Source organism: Delphinapterus leucas, chromosome 10 (genome assembly GCF_059928025.1).
Source record: "Delphinapterus leucas isolate spDelLeu-1000000601 "Yukka" chromosome 10, BTC_Dleu_Yukka2, whole genome shotgun sequence".
Taxonomy (NCBI): Eukaryota; Metazoa; Chordata; class Mammalia; order Artiodactyla; family Monodontidae; genus Delphinapterus; species Delphinapterus leucas.
This window is the reverse complement of record NC_143138.1, coordinates 7,769,539-7,791,781: the sequence shown is the minus strand read 5'-3', so window position 1 is coordinate 7,791,781 and position 22,243 is coordinate 7,769,539. Positions and strand designations below refer to the sequence as shown.

General features: G+C 43.6%; 1 protein-coding gene across 1 annotated transcript; it reads right to left on the bottom strand.

The window, feature by feature from the left end:
• Positions 1–7,387: 7,387 nt before the first annotated feature.
• On the bottom strand, positions 7,388–22,167 carry LOC111181354 (N-acetyllactosaminide beta-1,6-N-acetylglucosaminyl-transferase-like). The gene has a single exon (XM_022586644.2). The coding sequence runs from the start codon at positions 18,697–18,699 to the stop codon at positions 17,734–17,736; it is 966 nt and encodes a 321-aa protein (XP_022442352.1). The 5' UTR covers positions 18,700–22,167; the 3' UTR covers positions 7,388–17,733.
• Positions 22,168–22,243: the final 76 nt, after the last annotated feature.

Sequence of the window (22,243 nt, the reverse complement as noted above, 5' to 3'; positions counted from 1 at the left end):
AAAATTACACACACACACACACACACACACACTTAACTGAGTCACTTTGCTGTATACCTAAAACTAACATAATACTGGAAATCAACTATACTTCAATTAAAAAAAAAAAGAAAAGAAAAACTCCAAAAACAGTGCAAGATCATTCAATTAAAGAATGACTGGCATTTGTACAGCCCCATGACCATTTTATTACTATAGATCAATATCTCTAGTATTTAAAATTATCAAATAAGTTAATGAAAGGGCTTGAAAACTGTGAAGGCCAACCCAGTGCTTTGGGGTTGAAAACAAGCAGAGTAGGAACACTCAGTGAAATATAAATTTATTAATATATTCTTGTACATATATTTTGCATAGTTTATTTAAAAAGGAATTTCTGAAATATGTTTATTCAAATAGTTTTTTTTTTAATTAACCATTTTGTGCACAAAAGGGCAGCCTTTAAATTATCTAGGAAACTCACAATTCTGACAAAACTTTTTCTGAAAAAAATGTTAGGCAAATATGTCTACCACATGCTTCTATATCAGACGTCAGTGCTTTTTCTGTAAAGGGCCAGGTAGTAAATATTTTAGGCTTGAGAGCCCTTTGGTTTCTGAGGCAACCACTCAACTCTATGACTGTGTTCTGAAAATTCTGAAAGTAGCCATAACCATATGAGGTTGTGTCCTGCTAAAACTTTATTCATGGACACTGATATCTCAATTTCTTATTTTCATGTCATAAAATAATTTTTTTTTCTTTTACAACCATTTAAAAATGTAAAATCATTCTTAGCTTGTGGCCAATACAAAAATAGGCCAGATTTAGCCCCCAGGCTGTATGTCACTGGCTGATTTCTTTTCTAGATAATAATCAAGTTTCTCCAGGCCTAAATTTTGTAATATCAGAGTCTTTGCAATCACTTTCCAGAGGAAGAAATGTGAAATGAGGGAAAATGGTAATGTTGGTCATCCTTGTACCTGCTGCATGAATCCCTCTGCATACCCACTTGGGGTTATAGTGCAGAGCACTGGGCTATATGCCTCGGCTTCCCTTCTTCTGTAAAACAAATATATTAGGAACACTGATTTCATAGCGTTCCAAAGAGATTTAAATAGATTAGTACATAAAAAGAGCTTAGAGCAATGCCTTGCACAGAAGGCGTACTCAACAAAACTTACAGAATCTCTCTCTGTTGCCAGACTTGGTTCATATAGAAACTGAAGCACCCACCCACCTTCCTAGGTACCTTTAGTGAAGTAGAACAGTAGTGCTTGATGGGTCATTCTTTACCTAAAAGACCCCAAAGTACAGATGGGAGTCATCAAGGCAGCTCCAGCCCCTTCAGCCCTCTCCCTACACCCCAGAGTAAGGGAACTGCCCTCCATTCCCAGTTGCAGTCTCTTGAACCTGTTCTCCAGAGACCCAGCGAGCTGGTGCACCCTGCAAAAAGGTTGTGATAGAGCATGCTGGCGAAGACCAAGGCTTTGGAACAGGGTTTAAATTGGGCTCTGCTGTTTATTATGTGACCTTAAGAAAGTTTCTTGGGATCACTGTGCCTTAGTGTCCCAATTTTTAAAAAAGCATCATAGAAAGTCTATGAAAGTAAATCTGGCTAAGAAGCCTTCTGTATTTTACTATATACTATTCCGCATACCGTCACCCCACCTTAGCCTCATTCTTCCAAGATCACACTGCTTTTTCCTACGTCCCTAGCAGCCTCCTTTGGGTAGCAAATTTCTTTCCCTCTTGTGGTTAATGGCCCAGATTTACTTCCAGTTTTCCAAGCAAGAGCAAAAACAAAAGCAAAAAAACAAACACACACTAATTTTACCTTTGGCTATATTTTGTTAAATCTCAAGGGACAGAATTGGTGACTCTTTGTCTTTCTATACAACTTTTCTGTTTCCAAATGTGTGCTCTGAGAAAAAAAATGGCAAATTCTTAAGGAGAAGACCTTGCATGTCCCACATATTTCCAAATCTGGGATATTCTTCTGGTGCCCTTCTCATACAAAGTACTGCCAAACTCCTCCACCCCCATAGTTTTGAAAGTTGAAGTTGCAAGGAGATATTTCTACTAAGAGACAATATTTTATCATTCAGCTGCTACCAGAGATGCTTCCTCCAACAAATAATTTTAATAGCCCTATTAAATTCTTGACTCGTTTTCAGTTTATTCAATCCACTATCATACTAGCTTCTTTCCCCATAGGACCTGTCATTTACTTGAGTTTAGACAGTTTGTTAGGGCAGAGTGCTTAGATAAATCCCCAAAAGCAGATGTGTCTTCTGCTTTCCTATAAATTAAACCTGGAAAAAATTTGCCTCCAAGATATGTTCTGTGTTTGTACTGAATTGAAGAAAATCTTTGCATTTGATTCTCCCACTGGTTCAAGTGGTTTTAGATTCAAATTTTATATTTACCGATCCATCCCTTTAAATGACATCCTTAAACTTGATCCTTTCCCTTCAAAAACAATGGGAAAATTGTTATAAATAGGGTAGGCTCAGTCCTGGTCTGCTTTGGTTAGGGCTCTCAGGTCTGAGAGTGTAGTTTTGATTACTACCCTTCAGTGTGTCTTAAATGTGTTGTAACCTACAGAACGGAGTAGTTTCAGTTATCTTTTTTTTTTTTCTTCTTCCAGTAAATGATCAGTGCTGTTCTGTGGAACATAAATATCTAGGGCACTAATTCTCAGTCCTGAGAGGCCTTGGGCGTTGGAAAGATGAGCAGGAATGTGTAAGGGCAGTACTTAGGGTGACCAACTGTCCAGTTCGCCCGGGACTGAGGGATTTCCCAGGACATGGGATTATTTTAGTGCTAAAACTGAAAAAGTCCTGGGCAAACCAGGATGGGTTGGTTATCCTAGATACCATTGGTCCTAAGCCCTCACTGCTGAAAGATATACCAACTAAAGGATGTTCAATAACTGATCAGTATGGAAGGAGAGGAAATGCTGAAACCATTGATCTGGGTGAAAGGTGCATGCAGGTCATAAAAATTCTGCAAATTGTAGTGCAAAAAAACTCTACATGACCCTTCCAAACATATCCCTGAACCACTGAGGCATGAGGACGAAATGATGTACATTTGTGGGGTAACTTTATAGTGAACCTAAAAGAATACACTTAAACCATTCTAACTACACAGATGTTCCCCAGTGGTTATAAGAATGTGTTAGTAGCAACCTATACAATGAAGGGAGAACCTAAAAGGAAAATAACTGTTATTATAGTGTTAACTATATCTAAAATCCCCTCCTCCCTCCACCCCACATATGACTTGGCACATCTTTCTGTAAAGAAGGAATTAGTACAAAAATATGTGGTCTTATGAACGGAAATGCTTTTATTAAAATTTATAATAAATGGGCAATGAAGCCAGCAAATGTTAACTCATTTTATGGAACAGTATAGTCAGCTAGCCATTTGATCTCTCTGACTCTCAATTTCCATATTTGTACAACTTTAGGAACTAAAGATGTTCCCTAAGGCTCCTTTCAGCTCTAAATGTTGTGATATTTCTAGATTCTGCACAGAATAAAGAGGAGGCTATTTTTACAGGAAAACTGCTTTAGGGAGTTTTCCTTAGATTAAGTGCAGGAGAAAGTTGAAAATGTGATAGCACATCTGACCAGAGAGGAACCAAGAAGGCTTTCTTGGAAGTGGGGTGGGGAGAAGTTAGTCTAGACAGACCAAAGTCCAGAGGGAGGAGAAACCCTATGGGGAAGTGTTCAGCCTCTCCAGGAGACCGCCCGACACCTAGCCGGGACTTCAGGGTCTGGGGTGGGCAGTTTTCATAAGGGACATGGGAGGGCATTTGGAGTCCGAGGCAGGAGGGCCTTTTTTTCTGTAGAACCCCAAGGAGCTCAAAGAAGTAACTCCAACTTGAACTGAGGGCAGAATTACAGATTTTCGATGAAGGAGGAATTATGTGAGGATTGGGGCTAGGGAGGGGGTGCCTAATGAGGAAATACCTGGAAGAGGGGGCTGATCATGGCAGGAAGCTAACTCCTTTAGGATGATCTTAGCATCTTCAGCTTGCTTAGGCAAGATTGCAGTTTTATCCTCTGATATTTTCACAGTCAAGTTCTGATCTTTTAAATTTGGCTGAAGAGAAAGATTATGGGGGAATGAATATCATGGAAGTAAGTACAGAGCTCGAGGGTAAAGGCTTCGAAAGAACAACCTCCAATCATCCATTCTCTGAAAACATGGCATTGAAGTGGATACAAAGTAAATCTATTTGGAAAGAAAGGACAGTCTCTTCAATAAATGGTGCTGGGAAAACTGGACAGCTGCATGCAAAAGAATGAAACTGGACCCCTATCTTACACCATATACAAAAAATAACTCAAAAAGGATTAAAGACTTGAACGTGAGACTTTTTTTTTTTTCCTGGCTGTGCCATGTGGTTTGTGGGATCTTAGTTCCCCGACCAGGGACTGAACCCGGGCCCTCGGCAGTGAAAGCGTGGAGTCCTAACCACTGGACGGCCAGGGAATTCCCGAACGTGAGACGTGAAACCACAGAACTCCTAGAAAGAAACGTAGGGGGATAAGCTCCTTGACATTGGTCTTGGTGATGACTTTTTGGATCTGACACCAAAAGCACAAGCAACAAAAACAAAAATAGGGTTTCCCTGGTGGTGCAGTGGTTGAGAATCCGCCTGCCAATGCAGAGAAAATGGGTTCAAGCCCTGGTCCAAGAAGATCCCACATGCCACGGAGCAACTAAGCCTATGCGCCACAACTACCAAGCCTGCGCTCTAGTGCCCGCGAGCCACAACTACTGAAGCCCACACGCCTAGACCCTGTGCTCTGCAACAAGAGAAGCTACTGCAATAAGAAGGCCACACACAGCAACCAAGAGTAACCCCCGCTCGCCTCAACTAGAGAAAGCCCGTGCGCAGCAATGAAGACCCAACGCAGCCAATAAATAAATAAATTTTAAAAATTAAAAAAGCAAAAACAAGTGGGACTACATTGAACTAAAAACCTTCTGCACAGGGCTTCCCTGGTGGCGCAGTGGTTGAGTGTCCGCCTGCCAACGCAGGGAACACGGGTTCGTGCCCCGGTCCGGGAAGATCCCACATGCCGCGGAGCGGCTGGGCCCGTGAGCCATGGCCGCTGAGCCTGCGCGTCCGGAGCCTGTGCTCCGCAACGGGAGAGGCCACAACAGTGAGAGGCCCGCGTACCGCAAAAAAAAAAAAAAAAAAAAAAAAAAAGACAAGAAATAACAAGTGTCAGTGAGGGTGTGGAGAAAAGGGAACCCTTGTGCACTGTTATTGGGAATGTAAATTGGTGAAGCCACCGTGGAGGTTCCTCAAAAAATTAAAAGCAGAACTACCATATGATCCATCAATTCCACTTCTGGGAATTTATCTGAAGGAATTGAAAACACACACACAAACACACACACACATATATACATTCAGCCATAAAAAAAGAGGGAAATCTTGCCATTTATGACCTCAAGGGCATTAAGTGAAATAAGTCAGACAGAGAAAGATAAATATGGTATGATCTCACTCACACGTGAATCTAGAACAACAAAAAAACCCCATAGATGCAGAGAACAGATTGGTGGTTGCCAGAGGCGGAGGTGGGTTAGGCAAAATGGAGGAAGGGGGTCAAAAGGTACAGACCTCCAGTTATGAAATAACTAAGTCATAGGGATGCAACATACAGCATGGTGACTGCAGTTAATAATACATTATTGTATCTTTTAAAGTTGCTAAGAGAGTAGATCTTAACAGGTCTCATCACAAGGAAAAGAAAATTGCAACCGTGCGTGGCAATGGATGCCAGCTAGACCTACTGTGGTAACCATTTCACAGGATATACAAACATTAACTCATTGTGTTGTACACCTGAAAGTGATATACTATTTTGTCTTAATTATATCTCAATTTTCAAAAAAGGTAAACATATTTGGGAAAAAACTTCTTCTACTCATGGCTTTGTCCAAAAGCATGTCAAGAAAGAATGTCACGTACTATTCAGATCAGAGAATGAAAGACAGGCGTTGAGAAACCACATTAAGAACTGGTTAGTTAGGTCAAGAAAATTGTCGGGACTTCCTTGGTGGCGCAGTGGTTAAGAATCCTCCTGCCAATGCAGGGGACATGGTTTTGAGCCCTGGCCGGGAAGATCCCACATGCCGCGGAGCAACTAAGCCCGTGCACCGCAACTACTGCACCTGCTCTCTAGAGCCTGTGAGCCACAACTACTGAGCCCGCGTGCCACAACTACTGAGCCCGTGAGCCAAAGCTACTGATCCTGCAAGCCACAGCTACTGAGCCCGCGAGCCAAATCTACTGATCCTGCAAGCCACAACTACTGAGCCCGTGTGCCACAACTACTGAAGCCCATGCGCCTAGAGCCCGTGCTCCGCAACAAGAGAAGCCACCGCAATGAGAAGCCCTCGCACCGCAACGAAGAGCAGCCCCTGCTCGTGGCAACTAGAGAAAGCCCACACGCAGCAATGATGACCCAACGCAGCCAAAAAAGAAAAAAAAGAAAATTTAATTTTCGTTTCCTCTATTAGGAACTGTCAGTGTTAATATGGGCTGCAGCATGTAATTTTTGAATTGGGCTCATCACACGGTATTGTATTTTTATGATCTACATGAAAAGAATCTGAATGGAAGTAAAACCTACCTGCAAAAACTGCATGGCCTTTGGTCTGCATTAAATGGTATAATCCATGTTCATGTAAAAAAATGGATCTCAGAATGTTTGCTTTCTTTACCTTAAGTTCATGCAGCATTGCTTTCATATCATTCTTGATCTAAATAAAGTCAAGCAATCAGTAATGATGTAATGATGAAAATACAAGTAATGAATATGAAAGAAAGAGGAAAGTAATTGATATAACTGCTACTTAGTGGGTTCCCTTATTTTTCTTTTTTTGGCCGCACAGCGCAGGAAATTCCCTGTAACGGTTGCTTTGGATGTAGCTTTCTAAGACTGCAAATTGCCCACTCCAAGACCCAGGAAAAAAATCACTAAAACTCTTAGCAGGGTCATTTGCTTCATCAAATGATGGGTTACTGCCATCAGAGCAGCAGCCCTGTAAAAACCCAGATCTGGTCTTTAAAATAGGGTCCTCTGATGTCAGGCTGTTATTTTTACTTCTTTGGTGCAGAGTTACGTGCCCACTGGTTAAGCTCACAGATGCTGGGCCTTGGCTTGAGCTGGTGCTGCCCCCAGGATGAACTTGGCATTGAGAAGCATTCCCAAGATGAGCAAGATGCTTTGGAAAAACAGAGAGAGAGAGAACAGTGCCACTGCTGTTGACTAGGGGCAGAAAGGACTTCAGGAAAATTCCCAGAAAAACTGAACATGCTGGAAGATGCTGTCTGAAGCTGACCTACTAAGATTTGGCAAAGGAATCTAGGCTGTGTGTGTGTGTGTGTGTGTGTGTGTGTGTGTGTGTGTGTGTGTGTGTGGTGGTGGTGGTGGTGAAGGGGGCAGTGGAGGGGGTGATTTGCAGCTGAGTTGGCAGCAGTGCTGAGGGGCATATTAAATGTTATTTCAGTTATTTCCAGTTCAATAAATATTTATTCTTATCCCACTGGATGTGCCCTATGTTGAGCTGCCAAAAATGTAAAAGACCCTGAAGAGATAATAGTTGTCAGGGTAATATTATATCCACATTCATAATTATAGTTCAAAGAAGATTATAGAATGGCATAAAAGAGTTACAACTGGGACTTCCCTGGGGGTCCAGCCAAAAAAAAAAAAGGAGATACAACAAAGGTTTACAAAATGTACAATAGAGGAAAAAAAAAAAATCAGGGAACACTCCCTAAATGACAAGGCATTGAAATGTACAATAGAGGAAAAAAAAAAAAATCAGGGAACACTCCCTAAATGACAAGGCATTGAATGGAGACCTATTCAGGCCATTATTTAAATAGGAGAAATAGAGGAGAATGACCCAAGGAAGGAGACTGAGAAGAAAAAAAGTACCAAAGGCAGGAATACAAGGTGTGGTTTTTCTGGAGTGTTCCTTTCAGGGAAGGCAGCCATGGGAATTGATTAATCAGTGATATCGATGTGATTTTCAACAGGGATATGCAACCATCCAACGTGCCACGTTGAGATGTTTGTATTGAATAATTCAATAAGCTATTGAAAAATGTCACTGAAGCTTTTGGAATTGAGAAGTTATTCTTAGAAGAAAAATATGTCGAGGGTTAGAATGTTTTGAAGAGGGCGACTTGGGCCAGAGAGACCACATGGATGGGTCTAACAACCTACTTGAGAGATGGGCAGGATGGGCTGGAGTTAGAGCAGTAATGACCGGAACCGGTCGGTGATACTCCCTGGAAACCTATCACACACACAATGTACAGAATGTGCTGATCAGGTGTTGGGGATTGGAAGAGGAGATGTCGGTTGACATGGAGGACAGCAGTGCCTGTCCCAGAGGTTCTGGAGAAGGGGGTTTCTGGTGAGTAGGGCAATGGAAGTGGGGGCACCTGAGCAGGTGCCAGTGGGGCCCTCAGGAAGAGATGCCCAAAGGCCTGGGAGGAACGCAGAGAGGGCCTGGGAGCACGATGCAGGGTCATGATTCATCAGGACAGGAATGGTGATGAGCCTGGAGGCCAGTGACATCACCAAGGGAGAGAGAACAGCAAGGGCCAAAAAGCAAACTGGGGAAAAGACTCGCAGGGGTTGTTTACTGAAAACTTCACTCTCCCTAGTTCTGCATTTCACTGAGAACAGTGGCTCTAAAATCAGCTATTACCCAAGTCTCAATTCAGTAGTTGGTAACCGAGAAATGAGAAGAACAGAATCCATTTAAATATAAGCTTCCAAAGAGGGATTATAAGAGCATTTGCCCTTTAACACTTTTGGCAACACATGGTAGCTTTTTCTTAATGTTGAAGTTATTGCTCAAAGTTCTGTGACTTTGAGTCACATACAAAAGTATTGTCCAAAGACTGCTGGCTTCAGATAATCGTCTCTTCGTGGCACTTTTACCCTATCTGCCTTTTCTGAGTACAAACAACTTTTAGAAAAGAGTGATTCTAGGGACTTCCCTGTTGGCACAGTGGCACAGTGGTTAAGAATCCGCCTGCCAATGCAGGGGACACGGGTTCGAGCCCTGGTTCAGGAAGATCCTACATGCTGCGGAGCAACTAAGCCCATGCGCCACAACTACTGAGCCTGCGCTCTAGAGCCCGTGCTCCACAACAAGAGAAGCCACCGCAATGAGAAGCCCACGCGCTGCAACGAAGAGTAGCCCCCATTCACCTCAACTAGAGAAAGCCCATGTTAAGCAACGAAGGCCCAACACAGCCAAAAATAAATAAATAAGTTTATTTTTTTTAAAAAAAGAGCGATTCTATACATTGAATTGAGGATGGGGGCAGAACACCAGATTAGAAATAGGATGATCTGAATTTGTGCCCACACTTTGCCAATTACTAGCCAATCAATAAATCCAACAAACATTTAGAGAAGGTATATATCCTACTGGGAGATTAGGTTACAAAGCCAGTATGTACAGGGATGACAGCATACAGTCAAAATTCCTCTGGAGAAATCCTTTGGGAATATGCCGTGTTAAGATGACACAGAGTCTCTCCCTAATTCCAATGCTGACCATTTTCCTTTTAATCTTGGTCCAGATGGTGGTTTCTTCTTACGAGCACCAGATGAAGTTAATTTGAGCTGAGGGGCCATGTTATGAGATGCACACTGTATCTTTAAGATTCGTGAGCATGGGAACCAAGACCCATCATGGGAATGCAGAATCCACCTCATGCTTACTGTGGACCCCAGACTCATTGGGTGGAACGGAGGGCGGTGGAGGGATGGCCATTTAGACTTACATACACTGTGAGTGTGCACGTGTGTGTGTGTGTGTGTGTGAGAGAGAGAGAGAGAGAGAGAGAAAACAGTTGAGTTTGTGCAAGTGGAATGACACCAAGGAGCCAGGGCTCCATTGCTCGTGTGCCAGGTGCTGTGCTAGGAATGAGGAAGAAGAAATTAGCAGGTGCTGCTGCCACCCCTGCAGGTCAGTCTAGAAGGTCACTAGGAGCACAAACACAGCATTGCAGACTAACTGGAGTACAGTGTGATACAGGGGCATGGAGTCCACAGGAGCGAGAATTAGGAAAGGCTCTTTAGAGAATATGACTCTAAGCCGAATCTTCAAAGAAATGCACATGCCAGTCAGAGGAGGGAGAGGGAGGAAGAGCGTTCTAGAGCATTCTGGAGGGGAGCTGGCATGAGTCGAGGCGGGGAGGCTGAAAGTGGCACATTTGAGACCCACGAGTTGTCTGGTACAGCTGGTGTGCGGTATGGGATGGGGGGCGGAGCACAGGGCGAGAAGGTGCTGCAGAGGTCAAGGGGCCACACTGCAATGAGCTCCCTTCCAGCAAAGGGGTTAGGACGTGAGGCTGTATGTGACGGGGATGCACAGGAGGTTTCTAAGGAGAGAGACGTGATCATGAGACCGACGCACATTTTTATTGAGCTCATTCTGTCACTATGGAGGATGGATTAAAGCAGGCTGAGAATGGAGTCAGGGAAAGTAGTTAGAAAGAAATCAGGCTACTGTAGGAGAGAGAGGAAGAGAGAGAGGGATGGCGGCACCAGCCATGGAAAGGAGGCCAAAAGCCAGATCCCCGTACCTGGCAGGATCACTAACCGTTTACCCTGTACCTGGCAGGAGCCGAGCCCTTGCACACATCCCCTTGCGTCTTCGGCCCACAACCCTATGAACCGGGTGCTGCCAGGTCAAGGCATCCCCGCGACCGTCACACGAGGGCCTCACCCACGTCACGCCAGGTCCAGCCCTCACCCCCGCCCCCTTGGCTGCTTTTCTGGCTCCTGAACACATGGAGCCCTTGCTCACCTCAGGCCCTTTGCAACCTTTCATCCCTCTGCCTGGGACCTCCTTCTTGTTCCGATGGCTTGTTCTCATTTTGGAGGTGCAGTTCATGTGCTACTTTCACTAAGAAGTAGGTCCCTTCCTGCGTCAGCCTGCTTGTCTCCTTCATAGCACTTAGAATCTCTAATTATCTTATCTGTCTACTTTTTACTGCCTGTCTCCTCCTTCTAGAATACTCCATGAGAGTAGGGGCCTTATTTGTCTTATTCACTATTATATACTTATTCACTATTATTTCTCAGTACCCAGCACAGTGTCTAAGTGCTTAATAAATATTTACTGGGGTAGGGGGAGGGATAAATTAGGAGTTTGAGATTAACATAGACACACGACTATATATAAAATAGACAACCAACAAGGACCTACTGTATAGCCCAGGGAACTATACTCAATATTTTGTAATAACATATAAGGGAAAATAATCTGAAAAAGAATATAGAGATATATATATTCATATATATATACGTATATATGTATATATATATGAATCATTGTAAATCAACTATATTTCAATAAAAAATAAAATAAAATAAATTTATTGAATGAATATCCATTTTACAGATGAAGAAAATAATAACAGTAAGAACAATAAAAACTAACACTCAAAATATGGGCTGGGCACTGGTCAAACTCATCTAAACCTCACAGATTTGATGTAAATATCATTATTTCTCCCATTTTATAGATGAAGAAACGGAGGCTCCCACATTTAGGTAACTTGTCCAAAGTCACAAAGCTTGTAAATGGCAGAGCAGAGATTCAAATTCAGGCAGTCTGGCTCCAGGGTTGAGCTTTCAACATCTATGCTACACGGCTACTCTAAGACTGGGCTTTCCAGTCGTCGGGTCACAAGGCTGGCGATGGAGGAGCTAGGATTCCAACCTGGTCCTTTCGACTCTGGAAACCAAGCTCCAGGGCTGGAGGGATGGGGGTGGTGAGAACTGAGGAGAGAGAAGCCGGCCGGCAGGTCTAAGCTAACAGAGGGCGGTGTTGATTGAGGGGCACACAAAGGCGAGCCTGGGTTGAGTTCTGAGCGTGTAGAATCCCAGGTGCCCGCTGCACTCTCCTTTACTGTGCCTCCAGCTTTTGGAGCAGGACACGTCACTCAGCCCCTCTGATCCCATCCTCACACTTGTAAAATGTGAATTTAGATACCGACCCAACAGGATTCTTGCGACGATTAAACTGAGATAACGCAGACCCGTGGGCAGATGTTCGTAAACATTACTCTCCTGATCTTTTCTGTACCTTCGGCTCGCACGGAAAAGCCAATGTTTTCAGGAAAATGGGCTAAGCATCCAGATGACATAAGGAACAAGAGAGAAAACTCCTGGGTGGGTCCAATTATATAATCATTCCCCAAGCTTAATGAGGCTTAGAATTAGCTAAGTTTCATCTTCTGAACACTTGCTGTTATTGCAATAATCAAATGAAGAATTCATAAAACTAGGTTCAATTTAATCTAAGCTTACCACATAAATCTTACCTCTGCTTCCCCCTACTTCCCCCTAGATGTTTATTTTCATTATTTTTTTTTTTTCTTTTTTTTTGGCTGCGCTGCGCGGCTTGCGGGATCTCAGTTCTCTGAACAGGGATCGAACCTGGGCCCCAGCAGTGAAAGCACTGAGTCCTAACCACTGGATGGCCAGGGAATTCCCTCTTTTCATTCTTATTTCTTGCTAGGTATATGCAATATTTGTCTTTGGACAAGCCACTTATCTTAATCTTAAATTTCTCATCTGCAAAATGGGAACAACAGTCCTCCCCTTAATAGAATTCTTATAAGAATTAAAGGAGATAATGTGTTAGAAATTCCTTTGCAAACTAAGTACTATCCAAATATAATAATAATTATTAAAAAGAAATATAAAGGTATATTTGTATAAAATTATCAAATTTATATTAACAATTATTTATTGATATACTTATTATTTATATATATAAATAAAATATAATTTTATTTAAAATGTTTTTATGACGGACTTCCCCGGTGGTGCAGTGGTTAAGAGTCCGCCTGCTAATGCAGGGGATACGGGTTTGATCCCTGGTCCAGGAAGATCCCACATGCCGCAGAACAACTAAGCCCGTGTGCCACAACTACTGAGCCGTGCACCACAACTACTGAAGCCCGCGCACCTAGAGCCCATGCTCTGCTACAAGAGAAGCCACTGCAATGAGAGGCCTGTGCACCACAACAAAGAGTAGCCCCCGCTCGCCGCAACTAGAGAAAGCCCGCGCGCAGCAACGAAGACCCAACACAGCCAAAAATAAATAAATTTATTTTAAAGAATAAATAAATTAATTTAAAAAAATAAATAAAATGTTTTTATGAGGGAAGAGAAGTATGCTTATTGAGATCATGCCTTTTCCACAATGGTAATTTAATTAGTCTTCTCCAAGTTATAATTGCCCAAGTGCTGAAAACTGTATACCTCATTATATCTTGTCCTTCTAATCGAGGTGGAGATGCTCACTGAAACCCCCCTGCCTGCAGGACCCGGAACCACCTTGCAGTGGGCGTGTGCTTTTGTCTGGCAGGCATCACGGGCGAAGAACCATCCTTCACCATAGCCTGCCCTGAACTTTTAGCTCGAGGGTGAAAAAGTGACCCAAGAGAAGCTGGTCAGCATTCTTCCTGCCCCTGGTTTGTTTAGGGATAGGGATTTGGACTGAGCAGGACCAATCTGACGACTTCCCTGAGCTGTTGCTGGAACTATGAGGAAAAAAAAACCTTTCTTTTCTCTTGGGAGTGCCGGCTGTGAGAAGCAAGCAGCTGGAGCTACTTCTGGGCCTCTCTGACACCACGTGGGGAGGACCAAACTGAATAAAGTCAACCCAGTGACAGGCAGACAGACAGACAGATAGAGTGACCAGTTCAGACCAAACTGGGACTTCCCTGGCTTTAGCATGGAAGGTCCCATGCCCAAGACCCCCCTCAGACCTGGGCACACAGGGATGGTTGGTCACTTCACAGAGACAGAGTCCCGCATATACCATTCCAAGCCTTGATCCAGCTTTACTCGGAGGCCCTCCTTGGGCACCTCAATTCTATGACCCAGTAAGTTCTGGGGTCTGTTTAAGCAACTTTGAGTTGTGTTTCTGTCACATGCAACTCAAAGAGTCATAACACATGCCCAAAGAATGTCCACATATAAGGCACAAAGTTAAAAAAGCAAAAGAAATCAAAGTAGGAAACAAGCTATTTTTAGCATTGAAACATGAGGAAATGTGATCATGTGGTCCTTTCTGAAGTTGAGGTAATTTATTTGACAAAGGGGCTCCGGAAAAAAAAAAAAAAGAAGTATACAAAATGGAAAAAAGAAGAGGCAAATGAAAACATTCTTATGGAACAAAAACCTCATGGCATGAGAAAGGTCAGAGAAACACATGAGCAAAAATCCAAAAGAACAAGCTTAGGCAGCGAGGGGAAAAACGGAGCTGAAGTCAAAGCATGGAGCAGTTTTGCCTTTTCTTTAGAGACAGACCCACCGTAAAGTGGGACAAGAAGACAAGTGAGCCACGGAAGTGGACTGTGAAAAAACTGGACCAGCAGAGGCTTCTGCAGATCCTCAACAATTCCACAAGACTTAAAGCAAAACATCTCAATGGTCTCTGGCACTCCGCCCTGGGGCAGGTAGGCCAAAGCAAATGCTATGGGAATAATAATATGGGAGCTTTTCTTAAGGTGACATACAGCAGTGATTACAAAGACTGGAGAAGTTGGAAAACCTCAGCGTGCACCAGAATTCGTACAGCGTGCATATGACAGAGCCGCATGCCAACCCTAACCCTAACCCTCAAGCGCTATAGGATGAGTGAGAGAAATTTGCGCTCCAGAAGGGTTTCCTTTGAGAATATGGCCAGAAGGGAGAAATCTAGACAACCCATCTGTACACAGCCACACAGGATGGAATGATAACCACTCTTTCTGGCCTTCCCTGAAGAAGGATGTGAGACTGGGGCCCCCAAGGGACATGGCCCGGCACCATTTCTATATCTAATGCAGTTTGGAAAAAACTTAAGTGTTGAAAACCAAGAGAGAAGTCATTTTCTCAATAGAAAGACAACATAAAAAAAAAAAAAAAAACCATGTGAAGATATGTGATTTAGTCTTACCTCTATGAGTATATTTTCTATTGAGTCTCTATTTATTTATTTATTTGCTGTGCAGCAAGGCATGTGGGATCTCACTTCCCCAATCAGGGATCAAACCCACACCTCCTGCAGTGGAGGCACGGAGTCCAATCCACTGGACCGCCAAGGAATTCCCGAGTCTCACTGATTTTAAACTATTCTCATTTTGTTGTCTGATTATCACCTAGTAACAGGGTACCAATCAGGTTCTTGGTCTTGGTCCTCTTGTGGGTGTTTCAGGGAGCCTGATATGACTGTGCAGGGTCTTTCTAACACAAACACTTTAATTTAGGATGTTTAAGATAAAAACAGAAAGGAACTTTGAGGGAGGCAAGGAACTGCACCATCTGAACTCGCACATTTGCAAAAATGTTTACGCTGTATTTACCGAAGGACTTTTCCCCTTAAAACATGACACTGAAAACAGAAGACGTGATACGGTAAAAGGTTGTCTGGTAATAAAGAACCAGATTCACGCACCAAATCCTAACTCACAAAGAGCGCTCAAGTGGAAAACCACTGGAGGGACTGGAGCATGTGACTGAATTCTGCATCGCCTTTGAAGGTGGGGAGGTCCATCACTGGGGCTAGAGCATGTGATGGCTTGTTTTCTTTAAATCACTTGTAATTCAGGAAGGGCCCACCTACAAGCAGGATAGCTTCCTGCTTGCTCCCTGAACCAGGATGCCATCTGGAATGTAACAGAGGAAGGAGGCAAGACCCTAGGAAATGTCACGTTATTCTGAAAAACATCCCTTGCAGAATCAGACCACTGAGGTTCTCTCAGCGGAGCTCTCATCTCCGATTTCCTACAGGGGTAATGAAAGGCATTTGCCAAGGCTAAGGGGCAACAAGATTGTTGGCGTCTAGACTCACCTCTATGAGTATACTTTCTATTGAGTCTCACTTTACTTATTTATAAATAAAGGCATTTTGGCCTTTCTACAAATTCTCAACAGCTGCCTGCTAGGTGTTTATGTGGTTCTGGGTATTGTGTCCTCTGCAAAGAAAGGCATATGTAGGAACAAAGAGGATCTTGCCTCCTGGGGCCCTTAGTTTGTAGCTGGGGTGACTGGAGATTCCAAGAGGCTATTTATATGGGGTGATACTGTCGCTGAGAGAGGGTAGAAGCCAGCGAGTCACCCCACAAACCTACAGCAAAAATGGTCTTGTCTCCTGCCTCATCTATTTCACCAGGGCTGGAAAGGAGAAGGGGGTAAGGAAAAAAAAATGGGGGGTAAGAGATTATTTTTCCTCGATTTTGTTAAATTGATTTGACATTGATAAGACTGACCATGCTTCTGCAAACCAAACAGACATTTAACACTAACACAAACCCACGTTTTTCTCTTTTTAAGAAACGACAATTCAGGCTTTGGTGAAGTTACGAACTGCCTTCATTTTAGTACGATACCTACGGAACCACGAGGCTAGTATCGAATCTTCATAAATCCTAAGGGAATAGTGAAAATAGAAAGGGAATAAATATTTAAATATGAAAATCTGCCTCTAATTACCTAGTGCTCACCGATTAGATGCCAATGATGGAAACAACAGATAAAAGGTGAAAAGATGGCCATAGGAAGAGGGAGGTCAAGAAAGAGAGCTTGCACAGTGCGAGAGCAAGCCCTGTTCACCAGGCCAGTCACCCTGGGATTCAGAGACCAAACACGGTATTTTCCAGAGAACGCTGGCATGTTTATCGCCCAGCAGGCCCCACCCTGCAGCCTGAGAGCACCTACCAGTGTTTCCAACTTGGCAACCCCCCAAAAACCAGAACAATGATTGCTTTTCTCCTGCTATAATAATGCTGTCGAGTTCATCAGAGATCCATTTTGTACTTTTCATTGAGTCCAAAGCACGCTGTTTCCTTCAGAAGAAACCCTATCATGTTTTATATAGTTTTAAAAATAATTGATTTGGTCCGTTAGTACAGATAGAACTGTTCTGATGAGAAAGGAAGGAGCTTCTCCTGGAATCTCATTATTTATCTGAAGTTAAAATATATATATTTTTAAAACTTCACACCTGTGGTATAGTACATGCATGAGTCTAAGTATTTCTCTGCTCACGGGGTCTTAGGGAGACAGCTGTGGTGCCATAGTAATGTCTCATGCTTTGCCACTCATTCATTCATTCATTTTTATTGAGCATGTGCTATGTGTTCTACTCATGGAAGATACAGCAGTTAACAAGATAGAAAATGACCCAACTTCACCGAGCTAATACAGAGGAGGCCAAGAACAAATCCATGCAAGTAAGCAGATAGGATATTCCAGATGATAATAAACTCTTTGAAGGAAAAAGGTGGGGTGGTCAGCTCAGCTTCTCTGAGCTGATGACCTTTGGCTGATAAGAGGGAGCCTGTGAAGGTCTGGGGGTAGGCAGGGGAGTGGCCAAGGCAATGGCCCTGGGGTTACAGCAAGTGTGACAAATTTGGGGGAAAGAAAGAACACCAGTGGGGATGGAGAACCATAATACCGATTGTGGTTAAAGATTTAATAAGATGATGAATGCAAAAGAACACGATGAACTGCAAAGCAATGCCACTAAAAGGTATTATTTGGCTTGGTCAGAATACTGTATTCTAAAGAACATCATTCTTTAGATGTTTAGAGTTTATAAAGGATGCAGGTGAAAACTATATATTTCAGTTTTCATCTTCTACTTCTAATAAAAAGGAGCTGGCTCTCGAAAAGCCCTTTCAAGTATGGCACGTTGCCTTCACGTGAAATAGGAAATCCCACATACCTGGAATCCTATTAAGCGTCACCCAGAAATGTTCATCCGGGCTGAAGGTGTCTTTGGACCACTGGAGCAAGTCAAGAGCCCGTGGGTCATGGAGAACAAAGTTGGTAAACTCTCTTGACAGGGCAACGTAGGCAGAACCGAAGTAAATGGTGAGATTGTGGGGAGGAGGCGGTTTCAGTGCTGTGGTTCTTATCACATAGGAAAGCTCTTTGCCCAGGTGCTCTCGGTGGACATATTTAGTCCGTCCAATTGCGTGAGCTGGAGGCAGCACCCCTGGGGTTATGTTTTTCCCTTTAAATCCTTTCAGATACTGAACTATCTCCCTGTTGGTTTTCAGGGGGAAATCTTGCCCACAGGTGTTGATGGCGTACTTCCACGGAACCTCCAAGGCTGAAAGATCCTTGATGCAGTGCAGGTCAGCCTGGAGCCTGGAGATCCCACCATAGACCACGGGTTCCATCTTGGAAGCCAGAAAAGCATTCGGGAAGCAGCTCAGTAATTGCTCCACTGCATCTTTAAATTCAACTGTCGCTTTCTCATCCACGTGAACACAGTAGATATTCTGAGGCATGTAAATAGCTCTGAAGAGCCTTGCAAAGGTGTCGAAATTGTGATGGATGACCATGATATATGCCAAAGGAAATTCTGCTTCTTCTTTAGATAACGGCGCCGTGATGTAGTGGCTTTGAGCCAGGTATTCCTTGCAAGAAGACGTCTCATAGATCGTGAGTTTGTTTCTCCAGAGGAAAGGTGTTTTGCCTCTGATAAAGGATATGCAAACTTGACTCAGCATCAAAGTGTCCGAGTTATTTAGCCTCTGGAAGCCTTGCTCGCCCCCAAAATTGAACACATAGAACACGATAAAAATGATTACACAAGAGACAGAAACTATAAAGAGGTAACGCATCAATGAAGGCATGCCTCCAAGAGGAGATTTCAAAGACCGTCAAAATCTAAGTCCTCTCCCAAACTTACTTTTTTCTCTGAGTTCTTATTTTGGTGCATACTCCAGTAATTCGTGCCCTGAAGGAGACACTGTGAATTCATCCGGTTTCATCCCGGGAATCCAGCGGCTGGCGCACTCCCCATGCTGATAGAGCTACTGATCCCGCCTCGTTCTCTGCCTTTCAAACCGCCTTTGTCTACATCCCGGTAGCAGGTTGCTTAAGCCCAGCCTTTTTCCCTCCCTCTGCCTCCCTGCTCCCAACGGCTGGCTGTTTCACTAAAACTGTGGTTTTAGTCTCCTTTTCCCCTGCAGATTTAGTTTCTCAGATCTCTTTTGCTTCATTTCGGAAGGTTTCCCCCCCCCCTCTTGTTACTGTCATTCAGGGAATTAATACAGTAAGAACGAAAGTTGAAATGATGCGTTCTGGCAGGCGTGCCGTTTCCTGCTACTCATACGACAGGCTGCGGCACTACCCCGCCCCCGGCGCTCCCCCCACCCCCTTGTTGCTCATGGCGATGAGCCACAGCCTGGTCCCTCGACTCTTCGAGCACACTCCACGGGGTATAATGTTGCCTCCGTTCTCAAATATGCCGCTTTAGTGAAAAAATGACTGAAGTGACGAGAATGAAAATTTTTAAAAAACCTCATCCACCGGGCTCTTTTGTAATGCTTTCTAGCCCCGCCCTACTCTTTTTCTTTTTCTTTTTTTGGCCCTACCGCGAGGCATGCGGGATCCTAGTTCCCGGACCGAGGATTGAACCCGAAGCCCCTGCAGTGGAAGCGCGGAGTCTTAAGCACTGGGCCGCCAGGGAAGTCCTCGGCACTCTCTTTTCTAAAACAAGAGCTTACCGGGGTTCCAGTCCTAGGGGATCTGAAAGTGCAAGGCTCTGGGATCTGTGACTTTGCGATTACGTCGTGACAGCCCCTCTCCTCCCACCGTGGTGCTTATCATAAGGGTTGAAACGGAGCAGGACCCTGTGGGGTCCTCCCTGGTACAAATTCTTTCCGTGCCCCCCCGTTTCTTGTTTGTAGGAAACAGGTTTCTTTCAGGCTCCTGGACGTTCCCTGAGCTCCAAAGGGCAGGTTCAAACAGTTGCTAATCAGGGAAGGGAGGGGATGCAGAAACAAGGGAGGAACAGCCTAGAAACAATACTGCAGCCTTGGGGCAGGGTCCTGGTTCTTCCTCAAGGGATACATACAACAATATCTGAGTTCTTCTGCGGGAACTAAGGCCTCCACCCAGGTGGAGGATGGTAACTTCAGGCTGAGGGCAAGATCCCTGGAGCACCGCCCTGCTACCTGGCCACCAGCCAATCAGAACAAAGTCACAAGCCCTGTAGCCCTCACCCCAAATTTTGCCCATTAAATACTCCCCCCAAAACCGTCGGGGTTTTAGAAAACGAGCCACCCATCCTCTTTGTATTGGCATCTTTACAATAAATGCTGCACTTTCCTTCACCACAACCCGGTGTCATTAGATTGGCCTTACTGCCCGCCGGCGAGCGGCCCCGAGTTTGATTTGGTAACAGGATGTTGGGGTCCAATGAACAAATGCCAAGCTACATCCCCTGATTTAGATGAGACCTTAAAACTTCACCGGAAAGCACTCGAATCCTGGCACAAATGATGTTTGGATAAGGGCACCTAGAGCGCATTCAGGTTTTCACTACCCAGAGAACATCACCTAATACTCAGAGAAGTGCTTTATACCTGCCAGGTTAAGCCTGTCAAATCACCTAGGAAACGAATGTTGTTTGCCCCTATTTGTAAATAGCAGAGTTTTGGCTGAAGAGCATGAAGCTCTTTAACTTACAAGGTTCTCATCTTCCACCTTTTATTTTTCCAACCAGCTTTTTTTAAATACAGATCAACATATTTTATTTATGATGGCTTCTAACATACCCATACAACTACTTCATGCCTTCCCGTTTCACCTTCCCTTTGAGGTGAACGTAACCCCTCTGAGCCTCCATCCTGTAGCAGTAAGTAACTCACTGTCGGAGACTGAACACCCACCCCCCACCCCTCACCCCCCGCATGAAGAAAAAACGTCCTTTAATGCCCTTTCTCTCCTCCTTTTTGAAAAGTCTCTACCCTGCTATTAATGAAATTAATAGAACAATATGCTTATTTCTTGTTTTCAGCAGAGGTATGAAAACCAGCGCTAAGCCCCTGCACTTCAGCTGAATGACACATCACCTCCTGAACCACGGTAGGTTTTCATTCTAGCTTTTATTACTCCTATTTTTCATTATTCCAGCTTGTACATTATTTTTCTCTCTCCCTTACTAAATTCTCCTCATTCTCTAAGACCCATCACAAATAAACTCTACATAGAACCCACCTTTGGCTTTTTATGCAAAGTGGAAAAAAGTAAATGGAGCCCTTATCTGGACAGAGCAGATCAATCTAATTCTTAGTGTTCCCGTGGAGCAGAGCAAAGAGAATGACTCTGAAAATATGATAATGAATGATAATGGTAAATGATACGAAAATGAATGATAATGGAAAATTCAATCCCAACCTTCCTTTTTTTCCCAAATAATACCTTTAAATATCAGGTTATAGTCTATCCTATTCCAACACAACAGAGAGTAATTTCAGTATCTAGTTTGGCAAAGACTTTTTGGCCTAGAGTGAATATTAAAATATTTTAAATATTTGCAGTTTGACAAAGTGTTCGGATACATGACAATGAGGCCAGCAGAGTCGGTTTACATTATTATTTCCAACTGGCCAACAACAAGGGGTTCAGATTTATACAGGCTTAGGCACTGACATTAATAACGTTGCTATATTGAGAAATACAGACATTAGCCAGATTAGGAACTTTCATCCTATTTGTTTGGTATTCAATCCGTTATTTAAAACAGCACTGTTTGAGTGTTGAAAATGTGGCTCTTTTTCCTGTCTGCCCTTTTGGCTGTCCTTGGGTATTGAAAAATGCCTACAGGAGAGCTTTTTTAAAAACCACTTGTAAGAGGGGAAGGCCGTTACCTGTTCCCTTTCCTTCCTAATAGGCCACGTGACCTGCTTTTCCAGCACAGACACGAGGCATTTTTTTGCTGCTGAGACTGAACAGCTCAGCCTTCCCTACCTGCTCGTGACTGCAGGTCAGCACAAGACTGACGCACCTTTGGCTCACTTTGGAAGCAGTTATTCCCGAACTAGATGATTAATCAGGCTAGACATGTTTACCCTCTCCGGGCCGCCTTACAAGCTTGCTCTTTCTTCCATTCAGAAGCCTTTATTGTTTTTTACATCATTTAATAATTTTTCCGGGAAACCTCCTACACTGATGGTGGGAACGTAAGTTGGTGCAGCCACTGTGGACAACAGTACGCAAGGTTCTTAAAAAACTAAAAATAGAGTTACCATATGATCTGTAACCCCACTCTTGGGCAGATATCTGGAAAAGACAAAACCTCTAATTTGAAAAGGTACATGTACCCCAGTGTTCATAGCAGCACTATTTACAATAGCCAAGACATGGAAGCAACCTAAATGTCCATTGACA